This window comes from Setaria italica, chromosome I (genome assembly GCF_000263155.2).
Source record: "Setaria italica strain Yugu1 chromosome I, Setaria_italica_v2.0, whole genome shotgun sequence".
NCBI lineage: Eukaryota > Viridiplantae > Streptophyta > Magnoliopsida > Poales > Poaceae > Setaria > Setaria italica.
In genome coordinates, this window is record NC_028450.1 from 38,849,792 (window position 1) to 38,874,883 (window position 25,092).

The 25,092-nt window shown below is 44.6% G+C and overlaps 5 protein-coding genes across 5 annotated transcripts; 2 read left to right on the forward strand and 3 right to left on the reverse strand.

The window, feature by feature from the left end:
• Positions 1-145: 145 nt before the first annotated feature.
• Positions 146-4,891, forward strand: LOC101766828 (peptidyl-prolyl cis-trans isomerase CYP40). Its single transcript, XM_004953942.3, has 10 exons — positions 146-635; positions 2,350-2,850; positions 3,216-3,303; positions 3,415-3,467; positions 3,554-3,658; positions 4,017-4,092; positions 4,179-4,216; positions 4,305-4,385; positions 4,492-4,537; positions 4,637-4,891. Exons 1-9 carry the CDS (start codon positions 402-404, stop codon positions 4,501-4,503), a joined length of 1,188 nt encoding a protein of 395 aa, XP_004953999.1. The 5' UTR covers positions 146-401; the 3' UTR covers positions 4,504-4,537; positions 4,637-4,891.
• A 169-nt stretch (positions 4,892-5,060) lies between these two features.
• On the reverse strand, positions 5,061-8,894 carry LOC101767240 (armadillo repeat-containing protein 6). The gene is made up of 8 exons (XM_004953943.2): positions 8,660-8,894; positions 8,278-8,580; positions 7,400-7,683; positions 6,521-6,649; positions 6,098-6,220; positions 5,895-6,002; positions 5,630-5,808; positions 5,061-5,441 (listed from the first exon to the last, which is right to left on the reverse strand). Exons 1-8 carry the CDS (start codon positions 8,790-8,792, stop codon positions 5,318-5,320), a joined length of 1,383 nt encoding a protein of 460 aa, XP_004954000.1. The 5' UTR covers positions 8,793-8,894; the 3' UTR covers positions 5,061-5,317.
• Positions 8,895-10,582: 1,688 nt separating this feature from the next.
• Positions 10,583-12,064, reverse strand: LOC101767636. Its single transcript, XM_004953944.3, has one exon. The coding sequence runs from the start codon at positions 11,954-11,956 to the stop codon at positions 10,742-10,744; it is 1,215 nt and encodes a 404-aa protein (XP_004954001.1). The 5' UTR covers positions 11,957-12,064; the 3' UTR covers positions 10,583-10,741.
• A 3,097-nt stretch (positions 12,065-15,161) lies between these two features.
• Positions 15,162-22,666, forward strand: LOC101768037 (presequence protease 1, chloroplastic/mitochondrial). Its single transcript, XM_004953945.4, has 19 exons — positions 15,162-15,582; positions 15,985-16,165; positions 16,350-16,524; positions 16,617-16,749; positions 16,851-16,921; positions 17,521-17,604; positions 17,932-18,022; positions 18,162-18,682; positions 18,775-18,939; positions 19,042-19,260; positions 19,491-19,618; positions 19,713-19,902; positions 20,065-20,148; positions 20,226-20,323; positions 20,637-20,901; positions 21,003-21,165; positions 21,342-21,522; positions 21,937-22,008; positions 22,133-22,666. The coding sequence occupies exons 1-19, from the start codon at positions 15,291-15,293 to the stop codon at positions 22,272-22,274; spliced, it is 3,255 nt and encodes a 1,084-aa protein (XP_004954002.1). The 5' UTR covers positions 15,162-15,290; the 3' UTR covers positions 22,275-22,666.
• A 1,423-nt stretch (positions 22,667-24,089) lies between these two features.
• LOC101768438 lies at positions 24,090-25,070 on the reverse strand. The gene is made up of 2 exons (XM_004953946.3): positions 24,949-25,070; positions 24,090-24,859 (listed from the first exon to the last, which is right to left on the reverse strand). The coding sequence occupies exon 2, from the start codon at positions 24,836-24,838 to the stop codon at positions 24,386-24,388; it is 453 nt and encodes a 150-aa protein (XP_004954003.1). The 5' UTR covers positions 24,839-24,859; positions 24,949-25,070; the 3' UTR covers positions 24,090-24,385.
• Positions 25,071-25,092: the final 22 nt, after the last annotated feature.

Sequence of the window (25,092 nt, forward strand, 5' to 3'; positions counted from 1 at the left end):
TCATATAGGGGGCACGCAACATTTTTTTTAAATTCTAAATTAAATGAAAATTTCGACGTCGTGTAGGCCCAAGCCCAACAGAACAGGTCCCACCACTCAACCAGCAGCAAACTTCACCAGCCAACGCTCACGCACCTCACGCGGCGGAGACCCTGCGGCACTGCCCACTCGGTGCCCCCCCATCCTCTCGTCTTGTCCCTGTCCTGCCACACCCACACTCCGCCGCCCACACTCCTCCTCGTTTGAACTAACCACGCCGCCCAACGCGCGAGCCTGCAACACACAGCTCCCCGACGCGACGCGGAGGCGCCTCGCTCGCTCACGCCTCCTCCTCCGACGCGCGCCTCCAGAGCTGCCTCCGTCGCTAGGGCTTGCTCCGGCCTCCCCAGCTTCCCGCGGCGATGGATGACGGCGGCGAGGGCCCCGCTGCTGCTGCTGAGGCGGCAGTGGTGGAGGAGTTGGCGGTGAGGAACCCTAGGTGTTACCTCGACGTCAGCATCGGCGGGGAGCTGGAGGGGCGGATCGTGGTGGAGCTCTACGCCTCCGTGGTGCCGCGCACGGCGGAGAACTTCCGCGCCCTCTGCACCGGCGAGAAGGGCGTCGGCGCCGACAACGGCGTGACCCTCCACTACAAGGTTTGACCCGGTTTGCTCCCGTGTATTGTGCAGTTTGGCGTTCTCGGTTGCAGTGGTTTGGGGGTTCGCTGCGGTGCGGTTGCCTATTGGGGTTTTGTGGGGGTCGTGCAAGCATTTCGAGTTGGGGTTTGTGTGGTTTTGCTCGTCGAATTGGAAATTCGTCCTCTATCAGTGCGGTTTCGAAGATTATAATCAATTAGGTTTGGAATTTTGGTTGGTGCAAATGGAGAGGTTTGCCCGAGATTAATCAGTTTCATAATTAATGGGTTCGTGTGGTTAACTCTGTCAAATTTTTAGCTGTAAACTTCGTCGAGGTGGGATTCACGAATTGTACATTGATTTCGCGCTGACGATTGCAGCTGGTAGCTTCTCGTGCCCTTTATTTTGCCTGTCAAAGTCCCTTGGGAGTCTGGTGTGATGCAACGTGATGGATACAAACGTACAGCAATCGATTTAGGCATTGGGACAACTTAACTCAGTTTATCTGATGCAGTTATGCCAATCTAGTTAGATTTTGAGGGGGCACCTGTGATTGCAGCTGCAGATTGTGCATTTTGTTTTGATTGATTGCAAGGTTCTCTTTGAAAGGCCTTGCTGCCCTTTTGCTTTCATTTCAAATACCTACTTTTGAGGTCTTTGCATTGACTGCTTCATTCTGTCAGACAATATATTTATCCGTTAATGTCTTTTGCCTCTAGTTTTTGTAAGCTCTAAACTATACACTGCCAGCTACTCGCCAGCCAAACATGGCTCTACTTCCATTTTTTAACTCATCAAACTGTTAGCATGCATATCCTTCCAATACTTACTTTCTTTTCTGGAGGTTTGAAGGCCACAATGCATCATAGTTCCTTTCAAAATTCCATAGCTTTGGTTTACGCAGCAACTATTGTTGGCAACACAAGAATATCCTATGAAACATGAAATGTGCAGTCAAGATTGGTCTGAAAAAGGTCACGATTGAGCAATGTGGTCATATGGTCATCATTATACATAGAAAACCTTGGGCTGGCTTTAATCCAAACGCGTTTTAAGATTCAGAAACTGGACATGAAATGCACAGTTTCTGGCATCTTTTGTGTGCGCGATATTCCAGCTGTAGATTTAACGCCTAAAAACAGCATTTTTTATGACGATGTTCAGGTAGTAGTTTGTAGTGTGATAGGACATGATTGGGCCTTGTATGGCTGGCATTTTGAACAAGGTTTGGCATTTAACAGCTGAGATTCTTCAAATCATGAGCTGGAATGGTGATGCAATGCATGAGAAATACTCAAATCCGTAATTGGAGCTGTAGTGATTAGCCTTTTCAGTCAACTGTTGGAATTACATGTATCAAGTTGTACAATGAGCATAGTGGGACTTCTATGCGTTGTACTTTGTAGTGGTGGGGACTTGGACATATTGGGAGAGTTGTCTTCCCATTTCTTAGTAAGATATTGCTGGTGTTTATGTTGGTTGGAGTGTTGGACTTGGACATAATTAGCATGACCATAGCCCTCAGACTTTATAAAATCATTCTTCCATTGCTGAAAGAAAGATGAAGATAATCCTTTGTTATGTAGACCTGAATGGGTTGATTTTTTTTTGTGAACAGTTAATTTATCTTTTGACCTCAGCCAATTACTGTCAGTTTTTCCACCTAGTCTTTTATACTCCATTTTTTTTGCTGACAACTTACAAGTACTTTTTCAACAAAAAATGTTGCTTTCAGGGCTCATGTTTTCATCGCATAGTCAAGGGTTTTATGGTGCAAGGTGGAGATATAACTGCTGGTGATGGAACTGGGGGACAGTCAATATATGGATTGAATTTTGAGGATGAGAATTTTGTCTTGAAGCATGAGAGGAAAGGGATGTTATCAATGGCAAATGCTGGACCTGACACAAATGGATCTCAGTTTTTCATCACTACCACCCGAACACCTCACCTTGATGGAAAACATGTTGTTTTTGGAAGGGCTATAAAAGGAATGGGGGTAGTTCGTGCAATGGAGCATATTTTTGTTGATGAAGCTGACCGCCCGACTGATGATATTGTTATTGTTGACTCTGGAGAGCTACCAGAAGGTGCCGATGACGGAGTTGTCAACTTTTTCAAGGATGGTGACATGTATCCTGATTGGCCGATTGATCTCGATGAAAAGCCTGCAGAAGTTTCTTGGTGGATTGATGCTGTGGAGTCTGCAAAGGCTTTTGGAAATGAAAGTTTCAAGGTTCTTTCTCTTTTCTGACTGCAGCTTATACTACATATTTGACAAATACTCTTTTTAAGTGATATGTACAATTTCAACTGCAGCAGACTGGTACCAATAGGTTATTCAGATTGATAGCAAAATAGTAGCCATGCAATGCAACTATCTAATGAACTTTATGTCAATTTCAAAACACGGTATTCTGTGAGAACATTGGTGCGCTCCACTTGGTCTGTTAGCTACTTTGAGAACCCAGTGGTAGTCTGAATATCTTGCATCTTGTAAACAAAACTGACCAAATCGTTTGCTAAACCTAAATGCAGTAAATAGGTATCCAACATGACTTCTTTTGGTACCTTACAACTTATGTTACTGCCTCTGTACAGAAACAGGATTACAAGACAGCCCTCAGAAAATACAGAAAAGCCATGCGGTACTTAGATCTTTGCTGGGAGAAAGAAGATATTGATGAAGGTAGTTTTTTCCCTTCCTCTCATCACTGCTTGGTTATGTTTATTCTTCATTTTGGTAATTAAAGATCAACACACATTTTACTTTTAGTCCTAACTGTCTATTTATGTCCAGAGAGCAGCACAGCGCTGCGAAAAACAAAGTCAATTATATTCACAAATAGCTCTGTAAGTTCCATTCCAGCCTCTTGTTCATGTATAAATCTCTGATGTTCTGTGGTGTATTATAATGATGCCAGTTATAACTTCTTCAGGCTTGCAAATTGAAGTTAGGAGATTTGGAGGGTGCTTTGTTAGATGCAGATTTTGCACTGCGTGAAAGGGAGGACAATGCAAAAGCTTTTTTCCGACAAGGACAGGTCAGTTTCTGCCTTTGGTGTTAACTTGTGGAAATTCAAATTTGTGACAGCATACTGCACAAATGATATGATTGTGTGCAATCAGAAGGGTTTCACCAAAACCGTGTTAAACAATGTGTTCCTTCTTTTCACATGACACTTGCTCCGCATGTCTTGTTTTTCGGTCGCAGATATACTTATATGTTGTATTTCTGTCACATTATCATAGTATATAAGTATAATTCCTGCTATTCCTGATACTGTATTACTTGTAGTCCTTGTTGTCATGGTGTTGGTAGGACTTACTTTTAGTTCATTCACAGTTGTTTCAAACATCCATGTAGACATACGAGGATTTCACATGGTACTATATTTGCAGGTACGCGTGGCGCTCAACCATATCGATGCTGCAGTGGAGAGCTTCAAGCAAGCACTGGAATTAGAGCCAAATGATGGTTTGTGTTTCTTCCTGTCCTCATCACTTATTGTTACTCTTTTGTTCACGAATGAAACATCTGGATTTTGTTTTGACATGCTTCAGGAGGAATTAAGCGAGAACTTGCCGCTGCAAAGAAGAAGGTTGGTTTATTACTTCTATGCATCTTAGGACTAAAGGATGTTCGTGTCAGCTTTTTTTTCTCTGACTTTCCACCGGCCATTCTGGCAGATTTCTGACAGACGAGATCAGGAGAGGAAGGCGTTTTCGAGGTTGTTCCAACCTTCAGGAGGATTAGAGAAGAGTGAGAAAGTACTTTTCTACTACCACATTCTGTTGTTTGCTCGATGAAACTTTTAATCATTGGCCGTTGATACCATTGAGCTAAAGTGCTGATAAAATTTGTGTTCTCTTGTAGGAGAATAGTTGATCTCTTGTGTTCTCTTGCGAGTCAAAATGTTCAGGTAAGCACTAATCAGATCTATGGCCAATGTAACGTTTAATCCGGAGACGAACTGCTTTTGCTTGCACATTCTGAGCTCATGCTTTATGTGTTCATGTAGGAGGGAGCTTGCACAACAGGAAAAACTCCCATCAGACGACCCAAAATAGTGGGGTGACACCAGAGCCTTTTGTTAACAGCATGGAAGGAACCATGGATCCATGATTCTCAATGTTGCCGTAGAAATGTAATCCTTGGCATTGACTTAGAAGTCAGATTCTGAGAAACACCTGCTAACAGATGGTTTCGGTGATTCTGTCAGCGAACCACCATTGACGTAATGATGACCGATACCGGCAGGTGCCTGGTTTGTGTATTTTGCCTTCTGTTAGCGCACTTGAGGTATTTTGTGCATTGGGGGTGTTTGGCTCGAGGTATGAGAATCAATCTCCATCTTCGTTACGGAATGAGTTGATCCATCTCTTGCTCACCCCCCACAAGCACATAGGACATAGCTTAATAATGGGAAATGGGTTCACTCCAAATTTCATAGGATGACTTCATGATAGACCATTTCATCTATTCTAGATGAGGTGATTCGTCGAACCAAACACCCGATGCTAGCTAGTAGTATCGTGCAGCGCAAAACTGGGCCGCTTACAGATGCAAGCACGGTAGTCCGATTCTACAAACTCATTCCATTGTGCCGTGGCACCAGATAACTCACGCATCATGCATTTCTCTCCAAAACATTCTACCATGGTCAAACTTTAACACAACCTAGGTAGGCTCCGTATGGTGTCTATGCGTTGTAATTGTCCAAGCCCAGGTCCCTCAATGCTGACGAGGCAGCATCTTTGCAGCTTCCATGCATCACCTTGGCCTTTCTAATAAGCTTCTCTGCACCATCATTAAGTAGGATGGTCCTGCAATGGCAACACAAGTGTCAGATGTAGAAACATACTATCAATACATTGGAAATGGCTGTAAAACTGGCAACAGAGGATACTGGCGAATGGCACTGGAATGTCATCCAGATATATCTATGTTAGCCAGACTGATTCTGCATAGGCTATCATGTCAAAAGGAAAAGATTTGACGTTCCACAGCATACCTGTTCTCAGGGTTTCGGACAACAAGATTGCGAATCATAAGGCAAGCTTGCTTCTGAGTCTGGCCGGAGGAGGGGAACCGTTGCATTGCCTGGATCGCCAGAGTTCCATAGCCTATTTCCATTGCACGCGCTGCATTTTCTGGTGACCTCAATGTAAGAACCGTCACCATAGACATCACCTGCACAGTGTACACTCATGCTCAGGCAAGTATCTCAAAAAATCTAAAATAGAGATTCTTCAGTGTTTCCTATTTATATGTAGTACCTCCTGTAGTATAGAAGGATCTTCTGAAAATCTGGATGCCAACTTTAAGGACCTATCAAAACCACCTCGCTGGATGATAACAGACTTGTTTGCATCGCTCGCAGCCAACTTGAAAAGAAGAGAATGCGATGTAAGTTTAATTTGATGAAAGTAAAGTGTTCTCAAGAACATGAATGTTGCAGTGTTGTATCACACCACCATACCTTAGACAACAAAGAACAACAAGATTTTGCAATAACTTTGTTCTTCTGTTCACCAGCCTCATCGATGCATTGAAGCAGCACATCAGTTCCCCCATTTTCAGATATCGAACGGCATATTTCATCCTGTGGTAACACAGAACAGATGATGGTGAAGTTCTCCTATCGCAGCTTATAATCGTATAGGTTACTGTGCAATAGCTAGTTTTGCTTTATAAACATAGCCCCTTCATGGAAGGAAATGAAAAAATCAAGAGAAATGGCAAGGGTAAGATGGTGGCTGGCGGTTTATTATAAACAGTACGTATTTTTCAAATTTGAACCAAATTCCAACTTGCCAGTGTGAATCCCCTCAGAAGGTATTTATTCCTAGTAAGGTGAAGATGAGCAATTTGAAAGAAAAAAGAAAACCATGGCAAAGCTTACATTGACAGCGATCGACTTTAAAGCAGCACAAGCAGATGGCAAGCTGGAAGGAGCAACTTGTTCACGAAGTGCACTGACAAGAACTTCTGCAATCCCAATTTCTGCAAACCTCCGGGAGTATCCATATACCTGGTCAAGTTTATATACTTTAGTCCATATCTCATCTCAAAGATAATAAAATAGAAGATATGCATAGGGTGATAAAATAGAAGATATGCATGAAAAACCCAGCCTCTCATTGAGATGAAACCCAATAGAAACTGTTGTTATAATGCATCAGGTGATAAACAGATCAACACAAATTTGAAATCAAATTAGCAACTAAGGTACACATGTTCTGATGACATTGAGAAACCAAAATGACCATATACAAGAAGGAATAAAAACAATGGGCATAACGTCTCTAAATATAGAAGTCAACATCTAGCACTTCCATATTATTTCTGTTAACATGCTACCTCAATAACCAATCATTGCTAAAAGTCTATTTAGTACTAAACTGCAAGTATCAAATCTGATTCATTCAAATGTCTACTGAAAGGCTGCATTCTGCTTCTTGTAGCATCCCAATTGAAATGAATCAGAAAGTTACAATTTCAACAATGACATATAGACTCATCTCAAACACACAACTAGATATTTGAGCAAGTTATTTGACATGCCACAGTCTATTTCTATAAAGATCACATAACAAATGCCATTACCAAATACTTGCACAGACTAGCATATTAGCATACAACTGGTCAAACACTGAAACTGTGAAACAGCAAGTCTTAACAGTTCGCACAATCCTCCAAGCATATGGACTATTACTGTTTCAACAATCATGCAAGCACATACTTTCAGAGAGAAAAAATGCTGCAAGCATATAGAGCTTACTTGAGAAGCCACCACTCGGTTGTCATCAGGCGTCAACAGAACACGTATGGCATCATACAAGCTTTGCACATTAGTTTTTGATTTCTCCCTCATAACATGTAGAATGAGTTCATCAACCTTCAAGTCCATAAAGGATTCTTTCACAACTTCATTGCCAGCAGAACCTGCTGCCACAACACTAAATCCAGCATCCAGTAAATCTGAACTTTCTGAGCCACCTTTCAAGATATCCATGACAATTTTGGGCCCCTCGCTTTGTCTGAACTTCTCGGTGCTTCCAATGTCTACAGATAAAAAATTCTAGACATTAGACAAGGAATTGAGAATGTCTATGTCAGGATATAATTTAGAGCAGACCATACATTTCCCATCATCAGTTTGCAGTGCAGAATCAAGCAAAATAGATTAATAATTATGATAAGGTAATTAAATACACATGGCACCACAACTGAAATGCCCCAGGGCATTGCAGAACAGGTCATTTTGTAGCTGCAGTATTATATTTCAAACTATATAATGAATGGAAGCTATTTATACTAAACCCAAAAACATCATTTGAATAAAGCAATTTCTTGGTGATTTTATGAACGCAACTATTTCAATTTCTGAAAATGATGAACACCCTAGTTTCTAGCACACAGTTCCTTCATGAATTTCACACATAAGTTCAGCCAAGCAGAAAAGCCATTGCTTCCAGGTGCGTTTTCACAGCATCCAGTAATATAGCCATTCTACTATTGCTAGTTTCACCAAAGTTAAAATTTCTACTGGGAAGTCAATAAGTCATGACTATAAACTTAAGTTGTGAACAGAAGAATTTGTAAATTGCCAAACACATTGCCGCATCTCAAAAGACCCGCAGGGACAGTGTGTCATACCCCTGAGCAGGGAGCTCAACGCCTTTAAGGCCGACCCAAGCAGTCTCTCCTGCGCAACTCGAGCCGACGCGCACAGGGCGACGAGCGCCTCCACGCCGCCATTCCGCACCGCGATCGCTGCATTCTCCGTCCCATCTCCGGAGCAGCACAGGCCGCGCAACTCATCGATTAGAGAGACCAAGCCGTCCAGATCCTGCCCCAACCCGCCACTGGCACTGTGAGAAGCCTTCAATTCGTCCAGCACCCGCACCATCGGGCTCACCTCCGCCGCGGCGGCCTCTCCGGGCACGCGCTTGATGATCCCTGCACGAAGCAGCGAGGGGTTTAGGTGAAGAATGTAGAGAACGGGAAGGTGCGGATCTGATTAGGAGTTGGTGGTTACCGGACAGATCAGCGCCCTGGAGAGTGAGGGCTTCGACGGCGTCGGCGAGGGCCTCGTCGGCGTCCATGCCGAGGTCCTCCATGTTCTCCCGGACCATGGCGTCGAAGGCCTCCTGCGAGATCGCGATCGCCATTTCCTGCTCTGCCTATGGGTTTGGTGCCGCGAGTGATGATGAATAGAACGAAGGCTTTGCTTGGGGTTTTCCCCTTTCCTAAGACAGACCGCAGTTTTGAATTTTGAATGGTTTCCGTCCTTTTCTATTTCTATATGATGTTTTGCTTACCTAACTGGCATTAAGTTAAGATACGAACGAACAGTTTTTTTTTTGCAAACTAAAATATGAACAAAGCAAGTTATTTGCAATTTATTTTTTCCCAGCTGTTTGGTCAAGTTCATGTAGACAAAAAGTCAAGTACCTTAAGGACAAATGTTTCTTTTTTTTTCCTCTCCTTTTAAGGCACCGTTTGGAGGGTAGATTCTCAGAATCTAGAAGATGGAATCTGGAGCTCTCCAAACGGGTCAGAGTTTAGCTCAAATTTCAGAATCTAGATTCTAGATTTTGTGAATCCCAAAAGCTCCTCAAGAGTTGATTTTGCATGTATGTAACAAACAACACTACAATGAAAATCCATCAAAAATCCAAATTTTTAGAATCCATTATCGGATGCAAACGGGACCTAAGGTCCTGTTTAGTTCACCCCCAAATTCCAACTTTGACACCATGCAAAAAGAAGATTCCCCATCACATCAAACTTGCGGTACATGCATGGAGTACTGAATATAGACGAAATCAAAAACTAATTGCACAGTTTTATTGTACTTTGCGAGATGAATCTTTTGAGCCTAATTAGTCAATATTTGAACAATAATTCATAAATACAAACGAAACGCTACACTTCCGCTATAGTAATTTTGGTTGTTCAAAGTTGGGCAACTAAACAAGACATAAATCTAAGTGCTTCGGGAGCTCCTACAAGGAAGAAGTTTCTTCGATCTTCGGACTTAGAAGGAAGGCTAGGAAAATTAGTATGGATGTTGGTGGGCCCCATCATGAGTGTCTCCAGCTGACATGCTCGACCCGCGACATTGCATCGTGCAAGATTCATCCGACCCAATTCCTCCTATGCGTGTGCGGTGCGTGCTGACTTCTTCCAGAGGATGCGTCGCACGTTCACCCAAAAGAAAAGTGTGGTGGTTGCCCGGGCAGGGAAACATCTGTTCGTGGCTTGGATCGGGGTGACACCGTCACGTTGTGTTTGACCCTGGCAAGAGGAATGGAATGTCAGGGTAGTCAAACAATTCTGCGAATCTGATCGATTCAGGTGGTCATACTGCCGCATCATTAGCGGTTAAGACGTGTGATCTGTGAAGTGATCTGCATGTTATGTGTGGTAGTGATCCAGACGTGACACAAAGTTCAGAACATGATCAGCACTCCATCCGTCCAGAAGCTTGACACATTATTGTGTGTTGGCATAGGAGAAAAAGAACATCACCAGGCTAATTTGGAGCTTATAATGACACACACGTAGGATAAGCATCGGGCACAAACTTGATTAGCACTGCCGGTCAAATCACAGGACACAGGCCAACAATAGAGTTTAGAGCGATGGTTTGCCAAAGAAAGTTAGGTAATTGGATGCCTGATTCATTGCATGATCAACAACGCCAATTTGCTCGACTCCTGTCGGCAAGAACAATTGTCTCGCATCTTTTGTGTGTTCAGACTTCAGACAACGTCAGCCTTAGCGCCGACGAGCTCCACCCCGCTCCGGCCGGCCGCCGCGTTCTGCGAAGTTTGGGCGCGGCGGGTGTTCTTGTGACATCGAGCATGTTTTTAAGCAATGCAAAGTAAGCAACGGTGAAAACAAAAAAGAAGCGTGGCCAATTAACAGCGAGTTATTGGATAATCTCTTCTATTATCATCATCATCATCATCATCATACATCGGGGTAGAGTACACCAAAAGGGCAAACAAAATGGAGAAAAATGAATCGAATCGTACACGTAACTGCGAAGCAAACAGTGAAATGCATGCGGCAACGAAGAAGCGTCCACCATTCTTCTTCCAAGAAAACGTTTTTACCCTTTCATGGCCGACCTGGCGGTGCCGCGGCCGCCGAGGTGCACCGAGTGGCCGTGGAACCCTTTGGCCAGCCGGTGCAGGCCGGGGTGCAGCCGGACGCACCCCATCATGCTCTGCCGGTGCGGCATCGGCATGCCGCCCTCCGGCGCCGACTTCTTGCTCTGCTTCCTGTGCCTGCCCGATGACACGTCGCCTTCGGCGGCGGCTGGCCCTGCGCTCGCCGTCTTCGCCGGCGTGCCGAGCTGTTGCACCGGCGGGTATTTGAACACCGGGTCCCTGCTAATGTTGCCGGCGGCGCGACCCTTGCCTGCAACCCTCCGGAAAAGGAGCAGGTCGCTGAGCCGCCACTTCTTCCTCCGGCCATTGCTCGTGGTCGGGGGAGTAGTGGAGGTCGCCGTCGTGGCGGAGTCTGCCGGGTTCTCGGGTGAGGTGGCTGGCTCGACGCCGGTCGAGTCGTCTTTGCTGCCGGCGCCAAGAGGGGAGGGGGCATTGGCTGCCTTCGCCAGAGCGGCGGCGAACGGGTCGAAGTCGTCTCCACCGGGCCGGACAACGCTCCTCCGCAGCCGGGGAGACCACATCACGGACCTCGCCGATCGCGGCGACGATCCGACGCTGCCGCCTTCGAGCAAGCGCGGCGGCGGCTTCAGAGGGCGTATCTTGCCCTCGTCGAAGAGCTCGTCGGCCGTCGTCAGCTCCAGCGCCTGCGCGGCCTTGTCGAGGAGGACGCCGAAGTCGAAGTCCGCGTCGTCCACCTCGGCTCCCTCCACCGTCGCGGCGGCCGCGACGGCGAACTCGGGCTTCGGCTTCCCCGGCTTCTCCTCCCAGCCGAACGGCACGGTGGAGGCGACCGTGGAGTAGGACACGCGGGGCTGGAACGCGGCGTCGCCGTCGAACTTGCCGCCGGCGCCGCCATCGTCGACGCTGTCGAACTGCGCGTATATGGCGGCGGCCCGCGCCGGGCTGGCGGGGGCGCTGGTGAAGTGCTGGAAGAGGTCGAAGGGGTCGGCGTCGGAGGCGCCGGGAGGGAGGTGGTCGAACGGGTTGGGCGACGGGGGCGCAGTCACCGCCGTGGCCAGGAACGGGTTGCCCGCCGCCGAGTCGTCGCCGGAGGCGGCGGCGAACGGGTTCATGATCGCGGACTTTGGGGTGTAGGGGCCGGCGGCTGAGCTGCCGACCAGGAATTCTTGCGGCGGAGGTGTGATGAGCTCCATGGCGACGTTGGCCTCGTTTCTGGAAATGCGCGTCGCGGCGGGGAGGTTTTGAGAGGGAAGCCACAAAGGAAAGCGGAGCGAGCAGTTGGATATGAACGTGGCGGGGACTAATGCGAACGACTACGAGGAACTGTTGCCAATTGGGTTGGTTTCGCTTTTGTAGTCGGCTCCATGCGTTGCTATGGCCAAAAACAAATTTCATCTATAAGTATCAAATATTATCATGTGAAATATTTACTTCTACAAACTCAAACGCATGCGAAATGCTTCCAATAAGAAATAAAAAATGACTTTGCAATGAGTAATAATATAAGCATAAGTACGCTTAAGGCTCTTTATCTCGAGTTGCAAAAGAATAATTATGTGACCAATTCCTAAATAATATATGACAGTTAACCACATTTACATTGTCTTCGTTTCTAGCAAGGTCTAACGGCGAATTGAACAACCTTCAACATTGAATTCAGCAGAACAATAATCATGTGGAATAAGTACAAATACAGGTTATCCAAAGGCCACCCCCGTCTATCCTATTTCTTTACCTGTGATGCGCCAAAGAAAATGTTTCACAATGCTCGATAGTTTTGTCCTCCAGGCATTCGCTTCATGCGCTAGAAGATCGATGAAGAAGCTGCGCTGCATTCCTATACGTAAGATGAGTACTTACTTCAAGTTAAAGCTCTCGTGTGATGGGATTTATCGTATATTGTAAAATCACAAAGGAACGTACAACAAAATATATTTACTTATTTTTTCGATCTGCACGTTTTGAGGACTATCCCACCATGCCATGTACTATAGAATAAGCCATCCATCTGAAAATATGTGATACGATGAATCGTCAGCTATATAAATATACAAATATATATTTTAAGAAATAAAGATATTGACACTCTAAAATGCCGGTGTGTCAGAGTTGGTCTTACCCATCAGTGTCTTCCACAATCCTTTTCGCACAGTCAAATTCTCGTTTGTGAATATCCTCCCATGAATCAGGTTTAAACTGTCTAAATGCGGCCATAAATTTTAGGCGAAACCCTACAATCTGTATCGTATAATGTTTATATGGTAGATCCGTGGCATATTTTGGAATGGGTTTAGTGTCAATTACAATAAGTTTCTTCCGCTTAATGTCGAGTACATAAAGCATATAGGTATTGATGTGTTTCCATGGCAAGAGAAACTGTAAATCACTCAGTATTAGAATCACAAAGGATATGTAATGAACAAATAACATCATGAAAAGAACTTACATATCTGCAACCTAGTATGTCATATTTTACTATTTCCCATCCACCAATCACATCACCTAACTCTTTACCACTGCGATGTTTACGATATTTTTCATGACATGTTAACTCCAACATTTTCTAAAGCAGAATGATATATAGCCATGATTAGTACCACTTTATCATTTTTATGTACATTAATAAATATAAATAGACAATGAATGCAATATATTTCACAGTAGCTAACTTACATAGAACCGCAGATCCACGTGATGCTTTGCAACCTTATTGTATCATCCCTTTAGCCTCTCGGTATACAAGAAATCAGACACCTAAGTTGAAAAATAGTTCAGGCATGGGTGAACCTCATTTTAACAACACCTTAAGATCACCAAGTTTATACATACTCTTATAGGGCAAATCACTTCTTACCAAAACCATATTGCAAAACAATTTATAGGAACGATGCATAAGAAATCATAATAAACCGCAATACTATTAGTGGTAAACGAAAGTGATGAAGTATGAAGTACTGAGGTTACTCAATTCCGCAGGATCCTCGATTGTCAAAATATATCCACAAAAAATCTCAGCTAACTCATCTCTCTTCAAGGGCCAGTCCTTGTAGTATAGAAGAACATCTTGCTTATCTTAGTCTATCTCTGTATCGATTTTCTTCGGTTTAAGTGTATTTTTTATAGCTGTTTGTGGATTTCCTCTTTTGTTTGATCTGCTGAATCTCGTTAGGTTCTATTGTTTCTGTAACGTCACTCGACCTTCCGATGTTTTCATCCTTGTTACGTAGTAATGGTTTACCTAACCGTTCATTAAATATAGTTGATAGTAATGTAGCCACCATTTTAGTCATAAATTTTACCATACCCTCCTGTACATTAGTAGTAACACAGTTAATTCCGAAAATATGCTAGTAGAAAACATTCGCTAATTACTTGTGTTAAAGTTATACATAAAGTACCTGATCCACGATAGCGCACAGATGATCCCCAATCCAATACTTTGTAAAGGCAACCATGAACAATTCACATGAGACACTGCAAAATCATTATTATATAGAAAAAAAGTAAGATATATACATATAAGATTATAGAATTGGTATTTTAAATCAGTGTGCAATCTCATACATACCCATCAAACTGTATTCTGTTAACCATGACCTTCACAACATCCTAGGTGTCAATATTGACGTCTGGCCAAGCGTGTTCTTTAAGGGCTAGTGCAATGCGGGTTCATGATCGCGGACTTTGGGTTGTAGGGGCCGGCGGCTGAGCTGCCGACCAGGAATTCTTGCGGCGGAAGTGATGAGCTCCATGGCGACGTTGGCCTCGTCTCTGGAAATGCGCGTCGCGGCGGGGAGGTTTTGAGAGGGAAGCCACAAAGAAAGCGGAGCGAGCAGTTGGATATGAACGTGGCGGGGACTAATGCGAACGACTACGAGGAACTGTTGCCAATTGAGTTGGTTTCGCTTTTGTAGTCGATAACTAGAGATAGAGGGGCCGCCAATGGGCCAACTATTCACAATGGGCTAACTGCACAGCACTTGGGTAGCTGGGTGTGAGAAGCCCACCTCCAAATTTCGTAATCTTTTTTCTTCGGAAATTACACATTCCAGGGAAGAGGAGAGAGATAGAGAGAGAGTGTGTCTTTTTTTTTCTTCTAAGCTGAAATTGAAATGTCAAACGAAAAACTCTACTTCCAGAACTCCCAAGACAGACTTGCAAAACTCTACTACATCACTCCCATGTCCATGCTGGAGACACGTCCATATACGACAAAAAATTGCAACACGCTTTGGCGTGTACCACAATTCACACCAACTCGCCATCAACCACACGAAATTTCACCAAACAATCCCAGCCATCCAAAAATCCACCCTAAAAGAAACCTCAGAGAGTCCGACAAAAATCGAAGATTTTTCTCTTCTCTTCACCTTCTTTAAGCCCAAGCAAAACCTCGCGACCGAAAAAGCCCAGCAACCGAAAGCCTAATCGCAACAAGCTACGCCGCCCACGTCGCCGCACCCACCTCCTCTCCAACTCCAATCCTGACCTTCCCAGAGGCACACCGGCAAGCTGGACACCTACGGCATGGAGCGGGTGGCGCTGCTCCGCACCTCAGGCCGCCGCCTCCTACACCGCTGCCGCGGGGGTAGGCCTGCCGTCGTCCCCGCAGCCGCCTCCTCGTCCTTGGCGCGCCGGACGTTGCCGTCCTCATTCCCGTCGCGCGGCTACTCCGCGCTGCCCGGCGGCGGCGCGCGATTCCTGGCCGCGGCCGCGCCGCTGCACTGCTCCGGGCGGTACTGGCCGGCCGCCACGCCACGGCTGGCGCGGAGGCTGTCCGCGCCCGCCGTCTCTACATCGCCCTCCCCTGTGCCCTATGGTGAGAACAGAGCTGCTTGTGTTCGAGCTTATCCGTAGTGCAAAGGGTAGTGAGGTGTGCTCTTTTACTTGCAATTGCCGAAGCAAAAGAAAGAAATGCATTCAATGGCTTGGGAGCACATAGTTGATTGTGAGTATAGATGTAAAAGTTGCATTGTGATGGCTAGTGTATCAGTGTATGCCGGGATTTCCTTTTGCGTACCATTCAGGTCTCAAGATTAATTTTTTCTCATAAAAACTGCGCATTTGCTATGTTGTTTTGCTCATAATTTTGACATGGGGCAGCTGAATTTGATAATGCACTACTTCAAAAGGAAGCCATCATTCAAACTACGTCCTTTTGTTATTTGAAATCAAGGCTATATTTTATAAGAGTGTGACCTCTTTCTTCTGACATAAGCAGATACAGATGATGTGCATGAGTATGCTGCAAAGCTCGGATTTGAAAAGGTCTCTGAACAGATTATAGATGAGTGCAAGTCAACTGCTGTTCTTTACAAGCACAAGAAGACGGGTGCTGAAGTGATGTCTGTGGCAAACGACGATGAGAATAAAGTGTTTGGCATTGTTTTCCGGACCCCTCCGTAAGTGAATCTATTCCTTGTTTTCTTTGTTTTTATTGATGGTAAATTTGTATCCTGTTGTCCATTTAGCATAGGATTTGTCCAAAAATGAGCTAGTCAGGCGTAAACATAGATAGAAAAAAAAAAAGAATCAATGCATGTAAGCTTACTGTGGTGTTTTAAAGAAGTATCTTTTTATTACCAGGAAAAACTCGACTGGTATACCCCACATCCTTGAACATAGTGTTCTCTGTGGATCAAAAAAATACCCTTTGAAAGAACCATTTGTTGAGCTCCTAAAAGGAAGCTTGCATACATTCCTGAATGCATTCACATATCCGGATCGGACATGTTATCCAGTTGCATCAACAAACACTAAGGTAATACTTAATGATTACAGATATGCTTCAGTCATTTGTCCTAGTAAACTCTTTGTTTAGCATCATCATCGCACATTTGGTTCCTTTTCCAGGATTTCTACAACCTGGTAGATGTATACCTTGATGCTGTCTTTTTCCCTAAATGTGTGGAGGACTTCCAAACATTTCAACAAGAAGGTTGGCACTATGAGCTTGACAACCCTGAAGAAGAGATAACGTACAAAGGTTTGGTTATTAATTTGAACCCAATGGAGCAAGCACATTTATATGTGATGTTACTTATACTTCAAAAAGTATTTGAATATAAACATCAATCTGTCACTTAGGTGTTGTCTTCAATGAGATGAAAGGAGTTTACTCTCAACCCGATAACATAATGGGACGTGTATCCCAGCAGGTAAATTAATTGTTCTGTTTCAGTTGTTTAATATGTTTGCCTTTACGTTCGAGTTCTAAGATTTTTGGAGAACCCAATTACATGTTTTATTGTACTTCGTGATATTGCCCTGAGATACCTTTTGGGAGGGCCTAACACGATCTGGCCTTTTTTACAATCTACATCTATTGCTGACTTTAAACTTTGACCATATAAATTAGTTGATTTTTTGGGTTAACTTCTATACTGTCATTATTTTCAACCAGATCCAGACTCATGGGTTGGTATATTGCTCCTTTTTTCTTCCTGATGAGTTGCTTAACCAAGCATTGCAATGAACCTGGGTCCAGGGATGCTGCACTTTCCTGATATCATTTTGCTTCTTGTTTCAGCTGGGTTTATTTTAGACTTTAGTACAGAAGGGAGCTGTAACTTTATCTTATTATATGCTTAATTGATGGGTTCTTTCCTGGTTTATCTGTTTGTGCTAATAGGCCCGGATACCCGATTTTGCATGATCTTGAGAACCCTAAGGCATTTTTTCATAGTCTCTCTTTTTCATGATCTTGTTTTGCCAGTTGGTAGAAGTAGAATGCATAACTTTTTGGAACCTTCTGCAGGCACTTTCCCCCGAGAACACATATGGTGTTGATAGTGGCGGGGACCCAAATGAAATCCCAAAGCTTACTTTTGAAGAATTCAAGGTTTGATCTTAGTCTGGATCCAAATTTGGGATTTTCATTTATTAGTTACTTTGCATGCTCTGTACCAGCAATGGAGTGCTTCATGGTGTCTTTTGAGCTGTTAGCTATTACATGGGCCAGCAAGGGCCCTTTACTCTTTTATAGTTAGGGGTTTCGACAATTGGTGGTTTTTGCTAAAATTATAAAGATCAAGTGCTAGATCACTGCACCTGATTTCATTGTAGCACCACCATTTTTTTTTTTGTATTTTGGAGTAGCATTAATCTAATTTTAATTTTTAGTTTGTTGCTTATTAGTTTTCACTTTTTTTGTATGTCTTGTGTCCAGGAGTTCCACAGTAAGTATTATCATCCAAGCAATGCGAGGATCTGGTTCTACGGTGATGATGACCCAAAAGAGCGGCTGCGTGTTCTAAGTGGTAAGTTGCAAATCTGAGAGCAAATGCTCATCTTATCACATGGTTGTATTTCTTGAACCACCTTTTCATGATGCTCCAACTTTTCCTGTTTCTTACCCTCTTAAAACTTATGTCCTTTTCCTACCCCTTTCTTTTCTAGAATACCTTGACCAGTTTGAAGCCAGCCCTGCTCCTAATGAATCGAAGGTTTGGCCACAGAGGCTATTCAAAGAACCAGTGAGAGTCATAGAGAAGTACCCTGCTGGTCAAGAAGGTGATTTAACAAAGAAATATATGGTGTGCACTAATTGGCTGTTGTCGGAGGAACCACTAGATGTAGAAACTGAGCTCGCACTTGGTTTCCTGGATCATCTATTGCTGGGGACTCCTGCTTCACCACTTAGACGGATTCTTCTTGAGAGTGGTTTAGGAGATGCTATTGTGGGGGGTGGTGTTGAGGATGAGCTCCTTCAACCACAATTTAGTATAGGCCTGAAAGGTGTATCAGAGGATAACATTCAAAAAGTTGAAGAGTTGGTTATGCAGACTTTGAAGAATTTGGCAGAAGAAGGTTTTGCATCAGAAGCAGTGGAGGCTTCCATGAACACAATCGAATTTGCTCTTAGGGAGAACAACACAGGATCATTCCCTCGAGGCTTATCACTGATGCTTCGTTCGATTGTATGAATAACTATCTCATCACTTTCATTTTAAGAACAGGCATATGTTTCAACATATCCATGTCATACCTTCAACTTCACAAAAAATTGCAGGCCAAATGGATATATGATATGGACCCTTTTGAGCCTTTGAAATATGAACAGCCATTGCAGCAATTGAAAGCGCGCATTGCAGAGGAGGGATCAAAAGCTGTGTTCTCACCACTCATTGAAAAATTTATTTTGAATAATACACATCGTGTCACAGTTGAAATGCAGGTCAGTAGAGAACTTCTCACTTCAGATTGGTTACATTAAGAAGTTAAGATAGCCTTTTCCTTATGCCTCAGATTTACTTCAAATTTAATCTTTAATGTGCAGCCTGATCCAGAGAAAGCATCACGTGATGAAGCAGCTGAGAAAGAAATTCTAAAACAAGTGAAAGCTAGCATGACTCAGGAGGATCTTGCAGAGTTGGCACGCGCTACAAAGGAGCTAAAGGAAAAACAAGAAACACCTGATCCTCCAGAGGCTCTCAAGGCTGTCCCTTGTTTATCATTGCAAGATATCCCCAAAAAGCCTATTCATGTACCAATAGAGGTGTTTCCTTGTCTTGCAACTATGACATATTTGGCCCAACATTTTGGGTTTCTATTTACCTCATTTGGAGCTCAGATGCCAGCTTAGCCCAAAATTCTGGCTCCAGCAGAGCTTAAAAAATGGCCCAACATTTGTTTTTTCTGAGTGGGTTATATATTTTTAGCTTTCTTCCTTTTACTGTTTCAGTTAGACTAGAAAAATGGCCATAAATGGCATTTGCATATATGCAGGTTGGAGAGATAAACGGTGTCAAGGTTTTGCAACACGATCTCTTCACCAATGACGTTATCTACTCTGAAGTTGTATTTGACATGGGTTCGATGAAGAAAGAGCATCTACAGTTGTTACCATTGTTCTGGTGAGCTGGTTGATCGATACATTGTTGTTGATTTATCATGAAGATTTGCTGTATAGTATGTGGCATTTGAACTAACTATGAGCATGTGTGCCAGCCAATCCTTACTGGAGATGGGAACAAAAGACATGGACTTCGTGCAACTCAATCAATTAATTGGAAGAAAAACTGGAGGCATATCAGTTTATCCATTCACATCACCAGTTAGGGGTAAAGAAGATCCTCTTACTCGCATCATCGTTCGGGGAAAGGCAATGGCAACACGAGTAGAAGACTTGTTTAATCTGGTATGCTTTTGCTAATGTTCTATATATATGTTGCCAAAGGGAATGCCAGGGTGCAGAAGATATGCTTGCTACTTAATCTGTTAACTTGCATGAGAACTGATCTTGTGCAATCGCTGCTCGCATATTGCATAAGGGAAATAAACATTTTTTCTCGTATTTCAGATGTATACCATTCTTCAAGATGTTCAGTTCACAGAACAACAGAGGTTCAAGCAGTTTGTTTCTCAAAGTAAAGCAAGAATGGAGGTACTAAACTATCTCTTTATATTTAAATTGTCATAAATTTCCTTTGATGTGGTCACGTAACGATTTGTCCAATACAGAATCGCTTGAGGGGCAGTGGCCATGGCATAGCAGCTGCTAGAATGGACGCTAAGTTAAATGCAGCTGGATGGATTTCTGAACAAATGGGTGGTGTTAGGTAATATTCTTTATGGTATATGCATATATGCAGATTGTCAAGTCAGCTGTCTCCCGGAATGGAATTTATCATTACTTCCTCCTAGGCATATTGCATTACTCTGCGGTAGCCTATTGTAGGTTTACCTCTATGATATGGTTTCTTGGTTTATTCTCTTTTTTGTTTCTTTTGTGTGAATCTTTTCATTGCTTTGATAAGCCATTTGTAAGAAACACAATTGTCTTCCGCCCATGTAGCCTCTCTATTTTTTTTTCCGGCATGCTACTATGCCAAGATATTCATTTATTTGTAATTTGTATGCTGCTATTGGCAGTTATCTCGAGTATCTGCGGGACCTGGAAACTAAGATTGATCAAGATTGGGACAGCATATCATCTTCACTTGAGGAGATGAGAAAGTCTATTTTTTCCAAGAATGGCTGCTTGATCAACCTAACAAGTGATGGGAAAAATCTTGAAAAATCAAGCCAACATATTGCTAAATTTCTTGATTCACTCCCAAGTAGCCCATCCCTTGGAAGTGATCCATGGCTTTCTCGACTACCATATGTTAACGAAGCCATTGTTGTCCCAACTCAGGTAAGGGCTATTAGTCTGAATGGCTTACAACAATAATTGAGAGATTATTCCTCATTGGGAATTAGGCATAGTGAATTTTCAATATCATTCTGTTTTTTCAGGTAAATTATGTTGGCAAAGCTGGAAACCTTTACCAAAGTGGATACCAGCTCAATGGAAGTGCCTATGTCATCTCGAAGCACATAAGCAATACATGGTTATGGGACCGTGTTCGAGTTAGTGGTGGTGCATATGGAGGCTTTTGTGATTTTGACACCCATTCAGGTACTTCTATTCTAGTTTTGTTTCTTGACCTGTTGTTTCAACTTTTCCCATATAACAGGTAAAATGGTAGAAAACTAGGTCCCATTGCCCTCCCTTTTATATTTATTATAGTTTTGTGTTACACTTCCTGCTGGGTAAATTATTCACATTATGCTAACTATTGTTTACTGTTGCAGGAGTGTTCTCCTATTTGTCATATCGTGACCCAAACTTACTGAAAACACTAGAAGTCTATGATGAGACAGCAAAATTCCTTAGAGAGCTAGAAATGGATGATGATGCGCTCGCAAAAGCTATTATTGGAACCATTGGCGATGTTGACGCCTACCAGCTACCGGATGCTAAAGGTTACAGCAGGTATGTAAACCTCTGTTTGTGCTGCGTACTCTCGTACAGCACAAATCAACCAATAATTGATGATATACCTTATTGGTGGTTTTGATCAAACATCTATATTGATGAAGACCAATAGTGGTATATTGATGAAGACCAATAGTGGTGTACTGTAAACCGGTGTCTTGTCACTTGTATGCACACGGGCAGTACAGCCCAGCAACACTCTCTGTGACCCAGCCTCATTTCAGTGCAGTAGGCCCAAGCCTGAAAAATGTGAATTAAATGTACTGATTTTTTTGGGGGAAATAGGTCCTGCTACTGGTACACCCTGGTCTTTGAACACATCTAGTAGATTATATAGTACAGTGTCTTATTGGAAATACTCTTATATAGTACTATGTGATTGTACTAATCGCGCACATTACCTTTTTTCAGTCTAGTGCGATATTTACTGGGCATCACGGACGAGGAACGTCAACAAAGACGTGAAGAGATACTATCAACAAAGTAAGCAAATCCAAGATACAAACATAGTAGAAATCTTTTTTTTTTCTTCTGCTTGTCGGATTCTCAAGCGAGATGTTTTCTACACAAGGAACATTGATTGTGTTGTTTTTTTTTCTGGTGGCAGCCTGAAGGATTTCAGGGAGTTTGCTGATGCAGTCGAAAGCATCAAAGACAACGGGGTTGTGGTTGCTGTTGCATCACCTAATGATGTGGAAGCTGCAAACAAGGAGAAGCAGGTATTCCCAGAAGTAAAGAAGTGCCTGTGAGGTCCTCCGCTCCTGCCTTTGCAGGATTAGTCGTGAGGTGTTTCTTCTTCTTCGAAATTTCCACTTCAGGCCTTCACCCTTGACTGCAAGTCTGCCAGTGTAACACATGGCGGGAGCAACATCTCGACGCCAATGGCTGTAACCGAATCCTGGCTTCTCTTTTCCCATGCAATTTTGGGAGGCAATAATTAGTTCAGAGCGAGGAGCGAAGCACATTGGTATGTGCTAGACTTCTCACGGCTTGCGATGCTGTGTTTCCCCATGTAAGCTTATAGCTCAGTCAAGTCGGATGTAGACAATGATTCAGACAGAATAGAAAAAGGAGAGAATGAGATTTGCTCAAATTGTTTTGGGTTTTCCATATTGAATACACCCTGTCCATGGATTGCAAACCGGTTTCATCACAATTTTTTTCGACGAATGTTTTGATCACACGCTCACACTGAGATTGCTATCTATGATCTCCTTATCCTGACTAAGCCGGACAAATAGGAAACATGAATCTGCCAAATCATGTACGAGTAAATTGTAAATTGTAATGCATCTTTCTGAATAGCGATAGATATCCAAGCAGAGGAAACTGCAGTAATGGTGAAATTGGCTTCGTGCTCTGCTACTGCTAGTGGTACGCCTGGTGCTGCTAAGCGGAAGCCATGGCCACGGCTCCCGCTCCGTTGAGAAGTAGCGCGGCGACCCTCGCGTTGTAGCTGGGAGGAGCACCCAGGGCGGAGGCCTCGCTCGCTTTCGGGAGTAGCGCGGTGGGCGAAGAGCGGAAGGGATCGCGGAGGGCGTGGCCCTGCCGAGGAGGACATCTCCGGCCGGAACGTGGGCGGCGCGAGCAGACGCCGCCGCCGCAATCGCCGGGAGCCCGGGATGCTGGATTGCGGTACACGAATTTTTCAAATAGCCCCCTAAATTTGATCGCTATTAATAATCGCGATCCAAATATTTACACAAAACCCCCTATATTGGATCGCGATTAATATTCGCGATAAACATTTGCAAAAACACCCCCCATTTCGGGTGCGACGATCAACGGCGGCGGACTGAAGCAGACTGAGTCGGGGCGCGCGGCGACGGCCCGCCGGTGAACGGTGGCAAAAGAGGTGCGCACAACATATTACCTGCGGCGGAGATCTCGAAGGTCTGTTAGTGAGCTCTGATTTTGCCGCTCTTCAGTCCAACAGATGCGGCGACGAGGAGATCACGTTTGGGACGAAATGAAATTATGAATGGCCGAGGGCCGAGAGGGAGGCGAGGAGATGGGAATGGAGGCGGAGAGACAGGCGTGCGCAGCGGATTCAGACATTCAGGTATACAAGCAGGTTCAGGTTGTTCTTGGGTGAGTTAATCAGCCATTAGGAGAACACATTTACATCTCTTGCTGCATGATCAGACGTACACCTCGTTGGATAACATGATCAGATAACATGGTACATCTGTTGCCGAGACTCAACTCAAGCTTTGGCCCTGTAAATTAGTTGAATTTTGTTAAATTTCTAGGCTGTCATTGTGAGCCGAGACCAGACCCCAGGCTTATAGATTGGCATACTGTTCTGCGTTCTTCTGATGGATTCTTTACCTAGCAATGCAAATTTGCAATGCGGAACATCATCCAGTTTCCTTATCCGCTTACCGGATTGCCCACCCTGATATTGGCATTTTAGACCTTTGCCGCCGCGGATGAATGCCAAATTCTGGCAATATAACATCATCTTACTGGCAACAGCTCCCTCTCCATCACAGCAGCAGAATGATGACTTGCCAAGCAATTTTGGATGCAATGACTAGGTCAGAGTGATGAGCGAAACACAATAGTCATAGTAGTGTATGCTAGATCGATCGTTCTGCTGTGCTTCTCCATGTTAGCTCAGCACTGAAACAAATCAGATGTAATTCTGACACAATATGCAGAAGAGATGATGAGATTTGCTCAAATGGATTGCGGGAGATTTCCATACTAGAGTATATCGAACTGAACTATCTATAATTTGCGGCAGTTGCAAACTGAGCAAGATGCATTAATTTGAAACATCAATGAATCTAATCATGCCTTGACGATATCTAGTCACATCTGCAGGCTGCAGCTACGGAGAATTCGAAGCAGCACCTCACTTCCTGCTCTGCTGCGCCTGGTGCTGCTGCTTGTGCAGCTGGGCGGACGCGATGGCCAGCATGGACCGCACCTTGGCGACGGCCGCGGTCTTCTCCGGCGGGCAGCTCGCCAGCGCCACCCGCAGCGACCGCACGGCGGCGTCCGGCCGCCCCGCCCCCAGCGCCGCGCACGCCGCGCGGTACGCCTCGTCCGCGACCCTCGCGTCGTAGCAGGCCGGAGGCGAGGCCGCGCCCCCCTCACCCTGACCCTCCTCGGGCGTGGGCTGCGGCTGCGGCTGCGAGGAGGCGGAGGCGGGGGCGGGGGCGGGGTCGAGGAGGGCGCAGGCGTAGGCGTACTCGGTGGAGGCGATGGCCGCGTCGATCTGCGACATGAGCGACTCAGGCGTCGACGGGAAGCTGCGGATCGCGTCGAACGGGCTCCACCCTCGCCGCCCGCCGCCGCCTGACATTGCTGGTGGTGGTGGTGGTGGCTGCCGTGATGCGTACCGTAAGCGATGAGGAAGAACCGACGAGGTCAGACGCGAGGGGGCGTTTGGGCTAGCAAACGAACCGAACCCACCGCGAAGCGTGGCGCGCCGAAGTCCTAGCCGGTCTGAGCCCGATTCTTGCGTATCGCTGCCGTGCGCCCCTCGTGTCGGAGCCCTGTCGAAATCGCACCGCACGTGACACGACCGACATCACGGGCGTACGAGAGCTGGTTCAG

Bases quoted from the DNA above. Each gene is read 5' to 3' on its own strand.
- LOC101768438 (XM_004953946.3), bottom strand. From the start codon at position 24,838: ATGTCAGGCGGCGGCGGGCGGCGAGGGTGGAGCCCGTTCGACGCGATC.
- LOC101766828 (XM_004953942.3), top strand. From the start codon at position 402: ATGGATGACGGCGGCGAGGGCCCCGCTGCTGCTGCTGAGGCGGCAGTG. The intron at 636-2,349 runs GTTTGACCCGGT...TGTTGCTTTCAG, and splicing joins GCGTGACCCTCCACTACAAG to GGCTCATGTTTTCATCGCAT. The intron at 4,217-4,304 runs GTTGGTTTATTA...CCATTCTGGCAG, and splicing joins TTGCCGCTGCAAAGAAGAAG to ATTTCTGACAGACGAGATCA.
- LOC101768037 (XM_004953945.4), top strand. From the start codon at position 15,291: ATGGAGCGGGTGGCGCTGCTCCGCACCTCAGGCCGCCGCCTCCTACAC. The intron at 17,605-17,931 runs GTTTGATCTTAG...TCTTGTGTCCAG, and splicing joins TTACTTTTGAAGAATTCAAG to GAGTTCCACAGTAAGTATTA. The intron at 19,619-19,712 runs GTGAGCTGGTTG...CATGTGTGCCAG, and splicing joins CAGTTGTTACCATTGTTCTG to CCAATCCTTACTGGAGATGG.
- LOC101767636 (XM_004953944.3), bottom strand. From the start codon at position 11,956: ATGGAGCTCATCACACCTCCGCCGCAAGAATTCCTGGTCGGCAGCTCA.
- LOC101767240 (XM_004953943.2), bottom strand. From the start codon at position 8,792: ATGGCGATCGCGATCTCGCAGGAGGCCTTCGACGCCATGGTCCGGGAG. The intron at 5,809-5,894 runs GTACTACATATA...TACACTGTGCAG, and splicing joins ATCCTTCTATACTACAGGAG to GTGATGTCTATGGTGACGGT. The intron at 5,442-5,629 runs GTATGCTGTGGA...TTGCCATTGCAG, and splicing joins GTCCGAAACCCTGAGAACAG to GACCATCCTACTTAATGATG.